Raw genomic sequence first — 20,877 nt, 5'->3', positions numbered from 1 at the left:
ACAAAAGGTGCAACTACTCGAAATGCTACACGTGACTATTACAAAATCAAATCAATAAACCAGTGCACAAAGCAAATGTGAAAAAATAATAAAAGTGGCCTTTATATAATATGAATAAACCACACATACGTGCGCAAAAGAGAACGTGATTAAATAAATATACTTGCAAATAAAAAAATAAAAAAAACTACTACTAAAGTGCAGCCTTACAGTCGCACCTAGGTTTTTAGTAGGAGATGGAGAGAGTGATAGTCAAGGGAGACTGAAATGGAGAGGTCAGATTTAGAGAGGTTGCGTTTGAGGTGGTGTGACAATGTTTAAGCTGAGATAGCTGACAGGCATTCTGAGATGCAGGATGAGATGTTTGTGTCGAAGGAGGGAAAGGAGAGGAAGATCTGGGCATCATCAGTGTAGAGGTGGTAGAAGCCAAGAGGAGATGAGTGTGCCAAATGAGCAGGTGTAGAGTGAGAACAGGAGAACCAGGACAGATCCCTCGGGTACACCTGTAGAGAGGGGGAGAGGAGCCACGCCAGAAAACCTGGAAGGAGAGATAGGAGGAAAACCAGCTAAGAGCAGTGTCTGAGATCCCCAGGTCAGAAAGAGAGAGGAAAATAGCACGATCAGTGTCAAAGGCAGAGGAGAGGTCAAGGAGGATTAAAATGGAGGAGAGGGAGGCAGTCCAAGCAGGTCAGTTACCAAGAGGAGGGTTTGTTTCTGTGTGCAGGACATAACCCAGATTGAATAGGGTCAAGCTGAGAGTCCTCGGTGAGGAAGAATGCCAGCTGCTGGTGGACATCTCGCTCAAGTTATAAAGGAAATAATATGGTTAGAGGTTAAAAGAATTTGGCACTAACATGGTTAAGGAGGGAGTGTGGTCCAGTGGTTAAAGGCCAGGGCTTGTAATCAGAAGGTCACCGGTTCAAATCCCAACTCTGCCACTGTCTGACAACCTCCTTGTGCTCCATCCTGCGGACAAGATGTTAAATCAATGTCCTATTGTAAGTGACTCTGCATATAATGCAATTCGCAGCCTACCTCTATGAAGCGCTTTGTGATGGTGGTCCACTATGAAAGGCACTCTAGAAAAATAGATATTATATTAAAGGAACAGGAGATACACAGGGCGGTAGTTCTGGACGGAAGAAGGGTCAAGAGAAGGTTTCTTAAGAATGGGGGCGATGTGAGCAGTTTTGAAAGCTGAGGGAAAGGAGCCACAGAGTAGTATGAAATGGAAATGGAATGGAAAGATCCAGTACTGGTGTTGCTAAAACAAGACTTATCCATTGGAGCATGTAATACAACAAACTCATTCCAGGAATGACAAAATGCATCAGAGCCAGGTTTAAACTGGTGTGCAGCTATATCAGAAAATGTTACTGATGCACTTCATGTTTACTCAGTTTGCCTGGTTATTATATACCAATAATGAGTTTCCACTATTCTATATTTTGTTTTATCTAAATTACACAACTGGACACTGATCTCCCATTGTTTGCAATAGAGGTCAGCTCTTCTGTTATTACTCAAAAACAGACCCCAAAATAAAACAAAATTTCTGAGATGGTGACACTAATGTTGTAAAACCAACATTTTCTGATGAAATGCTTATCCGTAATGGAGTCCTGCTCTCAAAAAATTAAACTTTCAGTGGATTATAATCATTATTTCAGATAAAGTAAAAGGTAAATAAATAACCTTGTAGTTATTGTAGTACAACAGTGATAATGGCTTTACTGACTCTGTAGTTCCAATATTACCTTACAACGGCACAGCAATGTCATTTATCCTTAGAAATATTTTATTCAAAATTCATTACAGTAAATGCAAGAGAAAAATCAGGTTTACTTTTAAATAAAACAAGTAAAATGATCATTTCAAATTGAAATGAGTTAAGGCATCAGGTCATGACAGCACACAAACAGAAAACAAACACTATACAAGTTTACAGTAGTAGGTGTGTGCGAGAGTGTTTAGTTAAGACTAATTTCCACACACTTTCAGGAAGTATTTTCACATTGGCAAATATGCGTAATCAAATATAAATCTTCAATCTACAGTAATTTCACTTATTAAATTGCTTAAACTAGTCAAATTGAAATGCAGTACTTAACAGGATAAGGCATTCAGTGAATTCTGCATTTATATAGTTTGAGTTTTAAAGCTTGCAACACTTCATATGTAAAAAATATACTACTAAAATTGAACCTTGCTGTATCCATATAAATTGTGAATGTTAAAGAAACACTAAAACAAAAAACCAACAACATTAGCAGGTGTTGAAATCTGAATTCTATCGGCAGTAGTTTATTCTAGTTCTTCCCAGTTGTCAGTAAGATTTCCTTTGCTTCGTTTCCTCATGCCAACCAGCTTCCCTGCTGATTTTATACTCCACCTAGAGCCAAGGTTTCCCGATGCAGCCAAGTTTGTGTATTTAGAAGAAGCTCTTGTTTCATCCTCCCAACCAGGCCAGGAAGCAGAGTCATTTAAATTGCTACAATTGTCTTTAGCAGTGTCTTCTTCAGTTATGTGTGGAGGTTCCCACCCTTCAATCTCATTTGGTTTCTTGGTAGGCGATATTTGTTTTATGCCCACACTGTCCCAGAAACTAGAACGCCTTTCACTTTTGTCGTCTTCTTTACACTTTTTTGTGCCTGGCCTGTAAGACAGAAGGAAATGTATGTCATTAAGTTGAATTACTTAAAATGCTATTTCTACACATTGTGAAATACTATGACTTATATTTTTAAACTTGTCTAAAGCAGTTGTACGTATAAATATTACAAGCAAGTTATCTTAGCTGAAGTGTTCTTTAAGATGTAATTAACCACTAGACAATATGAAATCGATAAATAAACATTTATTACTTGTGTTGCCGCACTTGCATCAACATATGAAATTAACAGAATAAGTAAGACAAAAGCAATAGGCAAGTATATATATTACTAAATTACAATAATAAATTAAAACAAATTAACGTTAATAAACTAACTGTCAAACTTAATTGATGCAGCACCCCTACACACATTTAAAAATGCATTCGCTCTAGATTAATAATGAATACTTGTACAGGAACAATAATCAAGACATGCACAACATTATTTAACAGAATGGTGAAGCAACTCCCCAGAACAGAAAACACCAAATTGCTCAGCGACTTCTGCCCGATTCAGGTTTTTTTCAGGAGCTCGAACAATTTCCAACTTTTTGTAGCAAAAGAAGCAGCGGTTGATGTTTGTTTACATGCCATTTTGTAATGATGTGGGAAATGAGAAGACAAAACAAGGCAATGATATGACGGTGGTTCTGGAAAGATTGAATAATGTAGTGTCTGATGATGAGGTGTTATCAGGTTACAAAACAGTACTGCATCAGTTGTGAAAGAATTGCTAGGCAGAGCATTTACAATGGGAAAAATCTGTTTCACCACAAAGGTGTTCTCTTAGGAGGTGTTTCTATACATAGAGATTCCTGTATTAAAAAAAGCCCATCAGAAAAAGGCTTAAGAAAACATGGGGGCTTTATCAAGAACTGATGGGCCATTGCATTAAAATGGTATGCTTGTTACACAGAAAGTCACAAATATAAGAATAATTGCAATGTTTTTATTTACATTTTATTACAAATGTATTGCAGTATTTATTTATGTTTTATTACAAAGGTTTTTTCTGATTGGAATTTTCCAGATGGCTTCAAACAACCAAAACTACTCCAAGTGACACATACCTTTTCTTATACTTATGCAATATTAGCAGCTGTGAAAAGACAGCAACAAATCAGTGGTACGAGAGAGAATTTAATTCTGCCAAGTACTAACATGCTTAATTTTAGCCTTTAATATGGGACTATAATTAACAACTTTTACTATAAAGAACTAATGACAACCTGTCATAAGAAAATACAACTGGAAGATATGATGCCTTCAATGACATTCATTTTGTATTAATTGTTTATGTGATAACCAAAGGGTGCATAAAGTGTATATAGAGATGAATGTCTTTCAAGTAGATGACCTGTATTAATCTTAAGGTAAAGGAGTTTTTACTAGCAATGGAAAAAAAAGTTGGTTTTACAAGTTCACTTGTTGCACCCTCTGCGATTACCGCTATGAGTCTTTTTGGATAGGTCTCTATTTGCTTTAGGTCTCTACTAGCTTTAATTTTTGGCCAATCTTCACAGGAAAATTGCTCCAGTTCTGGTCTCGCCATAAATTTTTGATTGGATTCAAGTCAGGACTTTGACTGGGCCACTCAAGACAATTAATTCTCTTCTTGTTCAACCACTCCGGTGTGGCTTTGGCTTTGTGCTTCGGGTCATTGTCCTGCTGAAATGTGAATTTCCTCCCCAGTTTCAGAGTCTTGGCTGACTCAAATAGGTTTTCCTCAAGGATTCGCCTGTACTTTGCACCATCCATTCTCTTCTCTATCCTGACAAGCTTCCCAGTCCCTGCTGAAGAGAAGCATCCCCATAACATGATGCTGCCACCACCATGCTTGACAGTTGGGATGGTGTTGACTGGGTGATGTGCAGTGTTGGGCTTGCGCTAGACGTAACGCTTGGAATTTAGATAATTTAGTTCAATTATTGTCTCGTCTGACCACAAAACCTTTTTCAACATGTCTACAGTATCATCTACATGCTTTTTCCTAAACTTCATACGTGCTTAAGATGGGGCTTTTTGATTAATGGCTTCTTTCTTGCCACCCATCCATACAGGCTAGTTTTGTGTAGGGCCTGGCTTATTGTTGATGTGTGGACACTGACTCCCATCTCAGACACAGAACTCTGCAGATCTTTCAAGGTCATTGTTGGCTTAAGAGTGACATCCCGAACCAGTTTCCTGCTTGCCTGGCTGCTCAGTTTGGGAGGGCAACTTGATCTGGGTAGTGTCTGAGTGGTATGATGCATCTTCCACTTCTTAATGAAGGACTTCATTGTGCTGAGAGGGATAATCAGCGCCTTTGAAATTTTCTTGTACCCTTCTCCTGCTCTGTGCCTCTCTACCACTTTATCCCTGACCTTGTTTCGAGAGCTCCTTGGTCTTCATGGTTGTTTTATTGGTTCACTATGCGAGTTGCAGCTTGAAAGTCTTTATATACCTGAGGAAAATTATCTACAAGTTAAACCACTTTGAGCACACACAGGCTGAAACCATTTCACTAATTTTGTGATCTTTCAAACAAATCATTTGCACATGAGATGATTTAGGGATACAGTAGCAAAGGGGTTGAATACTTATACAACTGAGATTAATCTGTTTTTCTCTGTAAATCTTACTTATTTATATTCTATATGCATTTTTTAACTATCAATGTGTAGTAGTTTGTGTAGATTCTACATGTAAAGTCTAATTTGAAAGCGATGTGGAGTACGCTCAAGTGCCAACAAAATATGCAGGGGTGTGAATACTTCTGCAAACCACTGTATAATATATATATATATATTTATACACACACACTGTACTACTATATACTATATACTACACTGTACTACTACTGTATAAGCAGTGTCTTTGATATTCAAATCTATGTGAGTGCGAGGTAAGGAGGTGCAAACTGTTGCTTGATCGATCTAGGGTTGAGATATATATATATACACACACACAAAGTTGTAGTCAAAAGTTTACATACAGTTTATATGTACTGGTATTCTATCACAAAACCAGCACACATCATACACCTTGTTTCCACGATTACTATTTCCATACCATGTCAGCATGGTACTTAAACAGCACAGTAACGGAAGCATGTCAAGCTGTCCCCACAACATATAAAAATCTGTGTAGATAACAGAAATGACGCAATACGTACAATGGTAACACATTATATTGAAGACACGTCAAGATGGATATGTTGAATCGTTTTTTTTTTTTTTTTTTTTTTAAGCGATGGTTGTACATGTTTTTATATTAAAAACACTTATAGGAAAAAAAATCGTAAAAGACCACGTAAAGCCCACTATAGAAGATTTACATTATCTCTTTGGTAGTATAAGTGGTGTTGGCTGAGGCTTTTCCAAATAACTCAATTTCATGCTGAGTGACCTCAGCCATAAGGACTCTCAGCACCTCCTCAAAAGAACATTTATTTTATTTTCTGTGTGTGAAGAGGACTTTGCTGCCCTTCTTCCACATATTTTTTTGTTTGGTTTGATTTTCGTGCTCTGCAAATCTCATACAGCGCCTACTGCTCTCTGTTCTCCTAACTCACCTCACCTCTGGGCTGTATGTGCGACCGCTAAATACCCCGATACACAGGCGGCGCTCATTGCGAGCCTCATTATCATCATTGCAGCTCATTACACCGTGTAACATTTTTTTTTTTTTTTTTGGTTCCTGGGTAGTAAGTGTTATTTCCTAATTGCTTATGCCTCAAAAGTATAGAAAATGGCTATTATTCCCCACAAACTTTGCTTTTGTGACCAGGACAGTGATATTTTGATCCTACAGCTCATTGTGCCGTAGTTCTTCACCAGAGTCTCAACCAGCTCCAAATAGTTTTCGGCCTTGTGATTGCCCAGGAAGCCCCGAACCAAAGCGACAAAGCTGTTCCAAGCCACTTTCTCCTTACTAGTGAGCTTCTTGGGGAATTCATTGCACTCCAGGATCTTCTTTATCTGTGGTCCGACGAAGACACCGGCTTTGACCTTTGCCTCAGACAGCTTAGGGAAGAAGTCTTGAAGGTACTTGAAGGCTGCCGACTCCTTATCTAGAGCTCTGACAAATTGTTTCATAAGGCCCAATTTGATGTGCAGTTGTGGCATCAGCACCTTCCGGGGGTCCCGGCCGTACTCATCATACTTCAAGGTGTCCAGCAAGCTCTTGATGCTGTTGTAATCCTCTTTGAGGTGCACCGAGTGAGCCAAGGGAAGAGATGGGTACTTGTTACCATTATGGAGCAGCACGGCTTTGAGGCTCCTGGATGAGCTGTCAATGAAGGACAGTATAACGAGAACATGATGGGAGACTACATTTGGGGGCTGATTCGTGAAAGTGATTTACAGTATAATCGTAAATCTCGAAAAACTACTCACTTCTAAATCTTTTGTAGTCATTTTTGTATTACTTTAGTATAAATACATGTTAATTTGGATTCATATGTTGTTTTTTTTCTGACTTCATGTGAACGAAAAGACACAAATTCGCCCGTTTTCTCATTGGAAATAGGTAAATTTCAAAATATCACTCCTGGTCACAAAAGCAAAGTTTGTGGGGAATAATAGCCATTTTCTATACTTTTGAGGCATAAGCAATTAGGAAATAACACTTACTACCCAGGAACAAAAATTGTGTTACATAGTGTTATTTGTGTGTGTTGAGTAATTTACATTGCCTGGCCGCTAGGCAATTTTGATTTTGCAACCACAACTATTTGCACTATGCTTATCCTTACATCAGTCCCACAGTAATTAAAATCACCCACTGACCCAGGGCCTCAAACAATACAATTCCACTGGAAACTGAAGCTATTTATAAGAATGTGTCAATGCCTAAGGGAAATCAGACTAGAAAAAAGTAAATCAGATTGGATTCCAGGAGGTGAGAGACACGGAGCATTTTGGATACCTGTGACTTGCATAACATTAGGAACCATGAAATAAGGCTTCCTCTTTGTAAACCGGAACGGATCAAATGTTGAATAACTGTACATACAAATGTAAACAAGACAGGCGGGACAGCTTATGAAATGTAAAGCTGTGAAACCTTCTAAAAAATGTTTTTAAAAAAACAAAATCATGGCCTTGATAATATATTATTTTTGTCAAAATAAAATGTGCTGTATCCAGAGTTTGTTCTTATAGAATGTATCTACTAAACATTTTTGACTGCATATATATTTATTATAAACCTATTTATCATACTAATAACAATAATAATAACAACAATAATACCTGAATCTGAATCCCGCAGTGACAGTGCAAGGCTCTCGCCAGTGGAATGTGGTTAAAATAGAATATATTTTTTTCTTGCTGTTATTGATGAACCAGTATAAAAACCGGTAGTCCATGATTTCAACACATTCATCAGTGCTGTCCTCCGGGACTTTGTTATGTAGTTTATTAGTCTTGCAGCAAGCTGCTTTTGAGAACTGTATTTGTGGAACCAAGATTTTTTTTCTTTTTCATGTTTTTGTACATTAAAGCAAATCTTGCTGAATGAATTTGCTCAAGACTATTGTTGCTGCCTACCGACAACACTAATACAGCAACGCTAATTTAATACATATTTTGATACAAACGTGACGTTTGAGGTACCCATGACAGATGGTACTTAAGCTAGTGTAATGAATTGCATCTTATTGCTAAGGGGGGCACAACAATCTAGGCTAAAGCAATCAACGATCCGATGACCAATGACAAAGATAACAAAGTAAGTGTAAAGGGCTTCGTTATTTATTTATGTATTTCTCAGGGTTTTTTTTATTTGTAGTAGCTTCAGTATTTTGTAGAATCTTGCTTATAAAACAACTTAACTATAAAGCACTTTTTAGGAGCCAAATGGCAATAATCTGAAACGTTGAATGAAACACTGCATGAAGAGGTCTTCAAATGACTCGTACTGTATGCATTGTTTTCCCTATTTGGTCAAAGAAGCTTGTTAATAGGATTGCTTGGCACAGCCTTCAGTTATAATAGAAGGTTGTGCAAGGTTACGTCACAAAATGGGATTTGCACTGCTGAAGTCTCGTAAACATAATGTACGACTTCCGGATATGTTTCCATGCAAAAAAAAAAAAAAAAACCCAGAGGTTTTGGTCAATTGTACAGCTTTTTAGCATGAGAAGACGATGTAAATCGAAGAAACTACAAAATGATATCACAAAAGTCTACTGGAAGCCATAATAGGAGGATGTGTGGTCCAGTGGTTAAAGAAAAGGTCTTGTAACCAGGAGGTCCCCGTTTCAAATCCCACCTCAGCCACTGACTTATTGTGTGACCCTGAGCAAGTCACTTAACCTCCTTGTGCTCCGTCTTTCGGGCGAGATGTAATTGTAAGTGACTGCAGCTGATGCATAGTTCACACACCCTAGTCTCTGTAAGTTGCCTTGGATAAAGGCGTCTGCTAAATAAACAAATAATAATAATAATAATAATAGTAGTAGTACAGTATTTCATGTCAGATTTTGAAGTCACATTTTAAATCTCTCAGGTTTTCATTAAGTATTGAAAACTACAAAGCGGTACCTAATTCAATATAATGTAACATTATTCCGCAGGTTTCAATCTTTATGAAACAAAGTTAGTTAATTCTACAGGGTGAGGCAAAACTTTTGGTCATAGCTGAAGTTTAATCATAACTGCTTATGACTATGTGGAGCGTGACAGAAAAAAAAAAAAAAGTCAGTAAAAACTACAACAGGGCCTGGACTTTGCTCCCAAAATGAACTACAAAGATAGTGTGCTGTTAAAGTTATACTTCACATCTGTCCGACACAAAATGACGTATTTGTACCAAAGCCTTCATTTCACACACCAGCTTATGTCTGAGAATAAATCAGAACAACACCCATCCTTTCCATTGTAAAGTTTATAAGTGAACATAAATGTTTTAATTATTTTACAAAATACCAGGTAAATAGTTATCTTACATACCCCTCACCCCAAGTCACCATCAGTCACAAAAAAAAAACATTCCTTTAGAATGTCAGAAGGACACCCTGCTGTCTCACAGCCCACAGATATGAAGCTCTTGATTAAAGCTGCTTATCACGCTCTTCAACAGCCTGACACTGGTTCACAGTTCAACTGCAATATATTTGTGTGTCTCACTACCTGCATTGCACTGGAGCAGATACATCAGTTCTGGTTATCCTTCAAAGTATTATCGAAGATCATTTCAATGTCACAGCAGAATGATTGTCTATTCTGTCCTGGTGCTGCTACAACTTCATTTGGTTTTCAGTCTCAGGTCGGTGGCAGTCTTGCTACTCCCCGAACACACAATTCTTTGTTGATGAATGGTTAACATTTTCATAATATCCACCTCTTATCTCTTATTTAATATAATGTGTTTTTGCAGTATTATTTCTACATAGATCAGTGTTTCTCAGAGAAGCCACCAGGGTGATTAGCCACAGTAGGTCCCCATCCTTAAAATCAACCTCACAATGTTCATAATGGTAACAGCTATGCAAATTTTATTCATCATATATCACTGCTATTACAGATCAGGTGATGTGCATTCTCATTCCCCCAACTGCTTCCCTATATTCCACCTTATATTGGTCAGTATAGTTAGAACCACTGGCTCTGTGGTTTCAATGTCATTAAATAATATCAACAAATCTAGTGAAATCAAATAAACTAGCGGACATAAAGAGCACTATTTGACATCCAATTGACTTAAACCTGGTAGATATAGTATAAACAAAATCTAAATATTGTGAGAAGTGAGAAAATAACACCTTTGTTCCTTATCAAAACTCACTATAGAAATTCTGCATGGTAATTTTGCAGATAACCATTCTCTTCGGATGTTTACACTGTGCATTTCCAACTTTACCATATTTTACACTGTACTTTACCATGACTACCACTGTGCTTCACTATGTTTGCCCATGTTGTGCTAAGCTTTTACTATGTTTAGCATACAACAGAATATACCAAAATAAACAGTTGTCTAGGTTATCTTCCTCTTATCCAACAAGATTAAGAAGCAACAGTCTGTCCTAACCAAAGATAACCTAGGTGTCATAACAAAAGGCAGGTCTGTTTCTTTTTTACGGACGGTATTTTTAATGTGGGAACCTGTGTAACTAATGCGTTTTAAGCAGCAAAAAAATAATTGGGAAGTAAATGTGAAATTATATATTACAAAAAATATGAATGCAGTTGCCATGTATCTTAATTGCAATACATTATTTATATAAAACCAACTAATCTCCACAGCAGTTTTTTCACATAGCTGTATTTAACAGAAGTAAGGTAGGGGTTAAGATGCCTCAGCCTCAGAAAGAAGAGAAGCTTGGACTAGAGAGATAGAGTAAGTGAAACAGGAACAAGTTCCTGGCAGCCCGCCCTTGCCAGCATGGGAACTCTCCAGTCCAAGCCTAGATGCACCCAGCAACAGAAAGTTCAAGAATGAAATACACAGCAGACAAAAACTAAAATACGACTTAGTCTGTACAGACAAAACAATTTCCCAAAGCTCCATGCCCAATTGTAAACCACAACTAGGATAAACATTTTGACTCAACTTCAAGGCCAGAGGTGCAATTAATCTTGCAAAGTAACCAGCATAGTAAAAACATGAAAAGCATGAGGAACAGTACAGATGGCAGATTGAAAATAAAGAAAACATAAATATAGCAGGCAATGCCTCTTCGGCTCAAACAGTTATTTTATTATTTAAATGGTGGCAGTATTTAGATCTGCCACTATTAAGATCAATTTAATAGACCCCTATTAAAGCTAGTTACAGCTTGAATTTCATTTTTGTGTGCTGGGTGGCAAAAGAAAAGGCACTTTTGCATATAAAAAACTATATATTTTACTGCATCATCATTCACACTGGTGTTGCTTTAAAATAAGCTGCTTTCAGGAGACCTAACAGCTGTTCATCACTGTGAGACAGAGCACTCTCCATTGCTTTTGCCATTGCCTGACGTAAAGTTTTTGCTGCAGCAGAAGAAAAAGGTGTTTTTCTTTTTAACCAGCGCTCCATTTAACTCTTTACACTCAGCCTTATTTCCGCTTGTTTTTCACTGTTTTCATTTATTTATGTTTAACTACTGGATAGTTTACACTGCATGCATGCAACATATCAAATGAAAGGCCGCAGAATTTCCTTTCATATTATGTAATTTGCAACAGGATCAGGCATACTATATGGTAGAGATGAGAATATCTGAAATATATATATATATATATATATATATATATATATATATATATATATATATATATATATATATATATATAATTAGTAATCATAGATAGCGCAAAAAAAAAAAAAAAAAAATAATTATTAACCTGGTTTTTACGGTGCCTGTGTAATATGTGCATAACTTTCAGTGCGCTGGTGCCCCAAAATGAGTTAAAGCGAAAGTCACGGCAAAACACTGTTTACTTACTACAGTGTACTGAGTTTTCTATAATCCTTGATAGCGTCCGAGAATCACGTACAAGAGAATAAAGTCTCGCGGCACTTAAAATAGCACTACTTTTATTTATTTTAACCAGAACTACTCAGAATGAGGCTCATTGTGCTTTTGTCACTGACACCCACTTCTTTGGAGATTGTTGAGCGTTTCAGGCATTCTAAATTGGGTGAAAAATACAGTAGCTTGGTGTCTTAAAATATCTCTGTGGGATTTTCCCCGCACTGAAAGTTGCAGATATGCAGGAGCAACTTGGAAAATGTGCAATTCCCGCAATCCCACGGTGAAATTCAAGCCCTGTAGTTATGGTGATGGTCCACTGTACAAAATGTTATTACTAATGACAATGCAGTTGTACTAACTACATACAGCAAATGCACTGGGCAACAGGAGTAGACAAAGTAGCCATCACTTTACTGTCTGAGTTGACTTATCAAAACCAAAGACAACATATTGGATATTTAGTACAAACAGAACATTAGATATCTATAGGTGCAGGTTGACATACAGATACAAAACTTCAAATGTTACAGAAAATAGTAATGTTTTCACATTTTACTTCTACTTAAAAAGAAGCTGCTTTGGGAAGCTTTAAACATCTAACAGCAAAGCTGTGCATATTTTGGTTTCAACCTCTAATCTTATCGGAACACTTTCCAAACATTCCTTGCTCTTCCCTCATCTTTATGTCAAAACAGCAAACTATGAATCTTGCCCTCATGCGTGGAAAAAAATGCGCAAAGTCTGAGGTTTTTTTCTGATCAAACAATTATAAATGTAACTGTTTTAGGTATTTGCAGAAGCCCGCAAACTACATACTGCACAAAGTATTTAAAAAGTTAATCAAACAGAACACAAGCATACAAACATTTCACAAAATGAAAAATGATACAAGAGATGTAAAATACCACCTTAATGTAGCATGGACCATATAGTGGATCATTTTGGTGAGGAATAAACTATATTGAATGTTGAGAAAAACGTTGCCCAATCAGTATCCTACAGAGAAGACCTTAGCAGTGCAATGTGAAAACAGCGGTTGGAGTAATTTTGATTATTATGAAGTAATTATTTTTTTTAGTGCGGCAGAGATATATTCAAAACGAACATTGTTGCACATGAATTTGAAGGCAAAGCGTCACATCAGTGTTCTACATAAATTACATGGTTGATAAATATTATAAATAATTATGCCTTGCACCTGTTTACCACATTGTCAGAATCTGCATCAAAGTTTCTAAAATGGCAATTGATGTGTGGCACAGTAGGGATTAACATTAAAAAAACAGGATCAAGAAAGTGCTGCTTCAGATTTTGGTAAGCGAGTCAGAATCGGGATACAGATGTAGGTGTGCTTCACCCTTTTCAAACATGGGCCTAACTTGCAAGGTACATGTTAAGCATAGTGATCAACGTTTTGTTTTGTTGTGATCCTAGTAATTTTCTGTTATGAGGACTGTAATAAACAAAAACAAAAACGGTGAGGTGTTTTTTCTTTGTACAATGCCCCCTTTTCTAAAACATTTTGAAGAGTTTATTTAAGTTAAACACAAGTTCACATCTTAAAAAAACAGGCCTAAGTAAACCACAGTAATGATATTACTATGAAAAGGTTTATTCTGCCACTTTGTTTATTGTGCAGAATACCAGGGATAAAAAAAAAAAAGGAAAGTCTACTTTTATACTGTTTCTGCCTGGAAAATCTTTTTATGGAATAGATCATGGTAATTAATCTACGCAGAAACACAACAGAGAAACACACAGAATATATTATTGTAGGTAAAGTAAAAAATACATAAAAGAAACAGGCATATATGTTCTAATCCAAGGCTATTATTGTAGCATGGCCAGGTCCTGTTGTAGGGTCTGGAAAGTATGGGGATGACTGCTGAGAATACTATGGAGATTAAAATGGCCAAGTCAAGTACATCATTAGTAGTTGTAGTAGTGCCATACATTTTTGGGGTATTTTAGCCCCTATTGTGCATTGTTTGACTTAGACCTTTTTGTATCATTTTTTTCATAGCGCAGTTGTTTTTTTTTTATACCATTTTTTATAACATCATCCCTTTTTTAGGATATCTTGAAACGAAACTCCCTCTCTACAGCAGTTACCGCATAGTGTAATATTTCTTAAAGCTTGTCATTCAAGGTTTAACTTAGGTGTTACATTACAGTACATGAGAGTGATACAATGGATACGCTTTCAGTATTTTCAGCTTCCTTGTTTATGGTGAATTTGTTGTAATTGATCAGTTATTTTTTAAGGCTTATTTTGTGTTCATAAATGTATCATGTACCGATATGTATACATTTCAAAAGTATTAATTCATTGGCACTTAAATTGTCTCCATTTCTAAAACATTTACACCTGGCTGTGCACATGAGTACCTGCATTTGTTTGCTGAGAATTTCACCCGCTCCAAATAGTAGGTAAACTAAATAACATTTTGTTGGATTATACATACAGTGTGCTAGTTTCCAGAGGTTCTGTAAAATCAAATACTGTACCTTAACGCTTTGTGGTCCTATGTCGGACCAGGTCCGACATTACAATTTTCCTTTTCCAGTCCAATGTCGGACCCTGTCCGACATCATCAAAAAGATGTCAAGCATAAGTCTCTAGTCGTTTTTTCTCTGGAAAAACCTGAGAAAACCTTTCAATGGCCGAGTGAGATCGATAGAAGCCGAGAGAAGCCAAAAAAAAGGGGGGGCGGATCTGAGCAACACGCATAGCCCAGGAGATGATTTATCAGTATGCACGACTATGAAGAGGTATGTGATAAATACAGCGAACAAGGGGTGGGGCAGGGCTGGAGATGCAGTACGGAGTGTCCTGTTGATATGCAGTGCCTTTTAAACCTGTTTTACTGTGAAAAAATTACTTTTAAACAGCGCGTGTGAAAATAAATTGGTCCTGACACGCCTGAGACGCGCTGAATAAATGGACCGTAACCCTTTGTTTACAGCGCGCAATGATTTTGATCGATGCAGAAACACGGGTGATTGACAGCTTATTTTACCAATGTGACATGCTAAGACCTCCAACTACCAACCACAAAGTTAGTTTGTAGTGATGGGGGCTTTTCAGTGAGTATACACCAATTAAATTCAACCTGATCGTGCAAATTACTATTTTAACACTTTAGAAAACTAATACAGTACTAATAGTAGAAGTACGGTCCAGATATACCTTGTAATTCAAGGAATGTATTGGAGCAACAATGTTGATTATAAACTTCAAAAATAAATCACATGACTTGGTGCAGGACTGCTCAGTCTGATTTAAATTGATTTTAGACAGACAGGACTTACAGCATAGAGCTACGGCAGGTCACCATTACTTGTGTTCTACCAGTTTAAAGATTACAGAACATTTCCAAATTTTGGTGACTTTGAGCAGAACAACGAACAGTTCTTGCTTATGATTACATCAATGTTTATTTTTCAGAGGCTATCGAGTAACATTTTTTTTTAACCGAAAGGTGAGCGATTTATTATTAGTGCTGGGACAAATATCCAAATATTCAAATGAATATTTTTTGACATGTATTCGGATACAAAAAATCAGATGTTCGTATTTGCTATAAATTACAAAAAAACCTTGTACTTAGTTACCGTCTCACCAGAATTTGCCCGACAGTTTAAAAAAATGGCAAATGAAAAAGCGCTCCGAGTGATTAAAATATATAACAAAACAAAAAAAAACACAAGATCAACACAGCAGCTCTTGAGCCTCTATTTAAAAGTTTAAGACAGCAAAAAGTAAACAAACCAGATTATGCGCACGCACACATAGTAATCTCTATGGAAAGTCATCTGGGACAAATATGCGTTGTGCTGCTTTAGAGCGAGCCAGAATCTCATGGGACAGAAAAAAGGCAAGCACATCATTCTGAAATGCCTTAAAACAGTATCCAACTTCCAGAAAATGTTGTGCAGTGATTTTTATATAGATTGTGTATATTATATATTTTCTGTTGCGACGTTCTGTTATGTGGGATGTAATAATTGGTGAGTTTTCCCCCCTTCACTTTACAATGCCATTTCCATGTTTGTTTTATTTGAAGTGTTAAAGTTAAATTTCAATTTAGTTTGCTTGTTCAGCTACAAAGCTATTTGGCATCATTTGTTTTTGTTTTACTCCTGGGTTATTTTTCTACTTTGACATGTAACATATTGTAAGGTCTTGCTGTAAAATAAAGGCACACACACAGGGGCCAAGGTCACTCCCCCCTGCCGCTATGCGGTCTCTGCCTGCGATCAGAGCAATATAATGGCTTTTATTACTTTTTAAACAACAAACGAATATCCGAACAAATATTTAAATTATGAACGAATAACCAAACATGAAAATTCTGTGTTTGTCCCAGCACTATTTATTATGGTATTTAAGCTCCTCAAAAATAAATGTTGAAAAGGGGAAAGCCTAATTATAAAACACTATCCAAAGTGAACATACATTTGGACCATAAAGGGGATGGAAAAGCACTGACTTCATAAAACCAAACATGTTTTCTGTGTATTGTACTTGACAATTTAAAAAAAGCTTTGCTTGGCTTGAGGTTTCTGTCAGAACATTGATATATGGAAAATAAACTCACTCATGTCCATCCACACACTGCAAATATTGACTGTACTGGCTGATCAGCGCTTTGGCTGATCTATGTTACATGTATCTAAGCCCTTAAGGAAAACCAGAGTTGCTGAAATCAGCACAACCTGGTAATTAAGTTGCTACATTTGTAAATGCATTACAGTATTCTTTCACACACTCCAGTAACTTACCCTTTTACTTTTGTTGGTTTACTTGCCGTCAACAACTGGTGTTCATCATCTTTATTGAACAAGGAGGTCATTTCTTTCCAACCCCTAAAACTTGCACCCTGAACCTGCAGAAAAAGAACACAGTGTACATGAATAAAAAGAAACCTCTTTGTAGAGGGCACAAGTTCAAAATGTTGAACTTCAGTCCCATGATAGGGCTGTCAGTTAACCGTCAAAAGTGCAATCGATAATTGTGGCACATAAAATCGAATCGATCGATAAATTATCGATTTTTCAGTCTTCATTCCAGGAAATAAAAATGACCTCTCTAGTGCTGTATAAAGTCCCCAAAAATCTGTGCATTGTAAAATCCAGATACAAAAAAGTAACTTATTTTGAAATATCCAACAACAGTATGGCGCAACAGCAGCCTACAGAAACAGAAGTCTGAAAAAACATTTCCATTTAAGTATCAGTGTTTATTTTTACAAATATGAACAGTACTGTGAAAAGTCCAACATAGAAAAAAATATACTAATTTTGAAGTTTTCAGCAGTCTGTGTGTTATTTTACTTCACATATTGTTGGTTAGAAACACAAGTCTGTCAACCTAATCTGGATCTAAGACGGCTCACTTTTTATTTACAATATTTCCAGCTGAAGAAAAAACCTACTCATAACGAATAGGTATTTTTTGGCCAGTTTAACAAGATGTGGGTATTTCACCTTAGATTTTTTCCACCACTCAAGCAGGTTGGAATCTTGAGAAATAGGTGTCTCTTTGATGTAAGCAGACACTTCTAGGATTGCCTGAGTCTTATCATTAGTTGCTTCCTCTGCGTACCATTCTTTGTTGTGAGTTCCAGGTGAGAGAGCTTTTTTTTCAAATATAACTGCTGCCACTGCAGCCTGTTGTTCTGATGCACGGCAGATCATGTTGTATGTGCTATTCCATCGTATTATGCAATCGTTAATGAGCTTTTCATTTTTCAATCCAAGTAGTTTTTGTTTATCAGAAGAGGCTTATCAGTTGTGGATCTGTGAAAATGTTGAGTAGTTTGTTTCAGCCTGGCAAGTACAGTCTGTATTGGTCTTACGTCAAATCCACTTTGAACAGCTAGGTTTATTGTGTGGGCCAAACACGGGATATTAATGACTCCAAAATGTTTTTCAATGGCATTTAAGTGGTTTGGAGCATTGCCGGTAGTAACTGAAATAACAGTTTTGCTTAAGTCATAATCAGATAATGTTTCTGAGATGCATTCTGCAATATTTTCTGCTGTATGCTGTCCTCTCAGCTCTTTTGTTTGCAGTACAAAATCTTTCATCTCCCATGAATTTGTAATGCTGTGCAACGTCATTGTAACATAGGCATCTGTAGCTACAGAGGTCCAACCATCAGTAGTCAAGGCAACGTCATTACATACCATTAATATTTGTTTTATGTTTGCCCTAGCTGTGTCATACAGCTTTACAATTCTACTTGAAATTGTTGTACGGCTTGGGATTTAGTACCTCGGCTGCATTTCGTGACAAAACTGTCGAAAACCCTCACCTTCAACGATGCTGATTGGTCGCATGCCTATGCAAATAAAAGCAGTCAAACTCAAAGCCTCTGTAATTGCTGCACTTCGCCTGGCAGGTAACTTTGTAGTTTGCTGAAAATAATCAAGAATTCGTTACTGTTTTCGCTGGAAAGGACCAGCTATATCTGATGTTAAACTGTATTCCACCGGGTGGTGTTTTACACTTTTGTAACCATAAGATGTAGTGATGCTACGTCCAGAAACAGGATTACTGGGAAGTTCCGCCATGTTTTAACTTCTCTCTTTTTCTGTTTATTCTGCACCGTCCTTGCACAGCCATAACTCGCTTGCAATTATGGGGTGTTCATAACTCCATCCAATGAAAAACAGGCTTAGATCACACCGGGGTAAATAGGAAGCAACTAGCTTTGAAGTTTTTATGCGTTTCTTAAACATCCTGCCTTACCAAAATGTAAACAGACGATTTTCTTTGAGCTATATATATATATATATATATATATATATATATATATATATATATATATATATTATATATTTATTTATATATTTATTTATATATATATATATATATATATATATATATATATATATATATATATATATATATATATATATATATATTTGAGCTAATATATATATATATATATAGATATATAGATATATAGATATATAGATATATAGATATATATTCATTATTTTGTTTATATTCAATTTATATATTCAATTTAATTGTGGCAGCCCTAATATATATTTAATTTAATTGTGGCAGCCCTATCCCATGCCAAATAACATTAATGTAAAATCAACTAAATTATTTACAAAAATGATACTATGTGCTTTACTTTAACTGTTTCTGGCAAGGGGCTTGAACAAAAACAAAGGGCGTCAAAACAGATACAGGGTAATTAATGTCAACTGAAAAGGGGTGCAATGTACAAGACATTCCATTTATATCAATACAATTTGCTTATATATATAGCTCTTCATGAGGCGCACCCAGGGCACTTAAAATAAAAAATAAAAAAAGCCATTGGCCAATCAAAGACTCAACTGTTAAAGGCAGGGAGGATAGCAACTTCTAGGAACTACCAAAAGTTCAGCATTCGCTGATCAAGGTGTGACTCGAGCATAAGGTACCAACATTTCCTGTAAATATAAAGGCCCAAGGGGCTCCCGAGTGGCGCATCCAGTAAAGGTGCTCCACGTGGTGTGCAGGATGCGCTCTATAGTCTGGACGTCGCGAGTTCGAGTCCAGGCTATTCCACTGCCGACCGTGGACGGGAGCTCCCAGGGGGCGGCGCACAATTGGCCGAGCGTCGCCCGGGGGGAGGGAGGGTTAGGTCGGCCAGGATGTCCTCGGCTCACCGCACACCAGCGACCCCTGTAGTCTGGCCAGGCGCCTGCGGGCTTGCCTGTAAGCTGCCCGAGAGCTGCATTGTCCTCCGACGCTGTAGCTCTTGGGTGGCTGCATGGTGAGTCCGCAGTGTGAAAAAAAGCGGTCGGCTGACGGCACACGCTTCGGAGGACAGTGTGTGTTCGTCTTCGCCCTCCCGAGTCAGCGCAGGGGTGGTAGCGGTGAGCTGAGCTTAAAAAATAAATTGGCCATTGTAAATTGGGAGAAAATAATAAAAAATAATTGGCAACGACTAAATTTATAAAAGAAAAATTATAAAAAAGGCCCAGAACCAGGAAGGGCAGAAGTAGTAAGCAGAATTTTAAAATCAATCCTGAATTTAACAGGAAGCCAGTGCAGTGATTTAAGAACCGTAGTACATTGTGAACGTGTGTGAGAAAGCACTCTGGCTGCAGCATGGTGAGCCGACGTAATTAATGTTGTACAGTAAATCTTAATTAAAATGTTGATACTTTTTTAGTACACTTCAAAGTGTGCAATTCACACAAAATGGGCTGATTTCACAAACCGCGATTAGCACAAGCCTTGGGCTACGGCATGAACAAAGATGTTAGGGTACTCTGATTTTGTTGCAAGTATAAACAGTAATCTATGCGAGTGGCTAAATGGTCAGTATTATTATTATTTATTATTATTATTTATTTCTTAGCAGACGCCCTTATCCAGGGCGACTTACAATCGCAAGCAAATACAAATACATTCAAGTGTTACAATATAAGTCATACAATAAGAACAAGAAATACAATAATTCTCAAGTGTGACAAACCACAATTCAATAATACAGCAGATAATAGTGAAAGTTACATCAGGATATGATTAAGTAGTGATAGTTACATCAGGATATGATTAAGTACAAAATACTACAGATTAAACACTTGGGAGATTACAATATTCTGAGGTACAGGATTAAATGCAGTAAAATAGGGGGCAGATAAGAGCAAAATAAAGCATATTTAAATGAAGGGTGATAGTGTCCCAGGATACAACAGAGGAGTTCTACAGGTGCTGTTTGAAGAGGTGAGTCTTAAGGAGGCGCCGGAATGTGGTCAGGGAC

General features: G+C 37.0%; 1 protein-coding gene across 1 annotated transcript in view; it reads right to left on the bottom strand.

Annotated features, from left to right (window-relative positions):
- Positions 1–1,763: 1,763 nt before the first annotated feature.
- Positions 1,764–20,877, bottom strand: part of LOC117402772 (testis development-related protein-like) — a 34,504-nt gene continuing 15,390 nt past the window's right edge. The window contains exons 3-4 of the mRNA XM_034004209.3: positions 16,884–16,987; positions 1,764–2,656 (exon numbers count right to left, since the gene is read on the bottom strand). Of these exons, the coding sequence (XP_033860100.3) occupies positions 2,305–2,656; positions 16,884–16,987 (456 nt within the window). The 3' untranslated portion in view covers positions 1,764–2,304. The remainder of the gene's footprint in view (positions 2,657–16,883; positions 16,988–20,877) is intronic.

This window comes from Acipenser ruthenus, chromosome 5 (assembly GCF_902713425.1).
Source record: "Acipenser ruthenus chromosome 5, fAciRut3.2 maternal haplotype, whole genome shotgun sequence".
In the NCBI taxonomy this organism is placed as follows: Eukaryota; Metazoa; Chordata; class Actinopteri; order Acipenseriformes; family Acipenseridae; genus Acipenser; species Acipenser ruthenus.
This window is presented reverse-complemented; position numbering and strand designations above follow the sequence as displayed.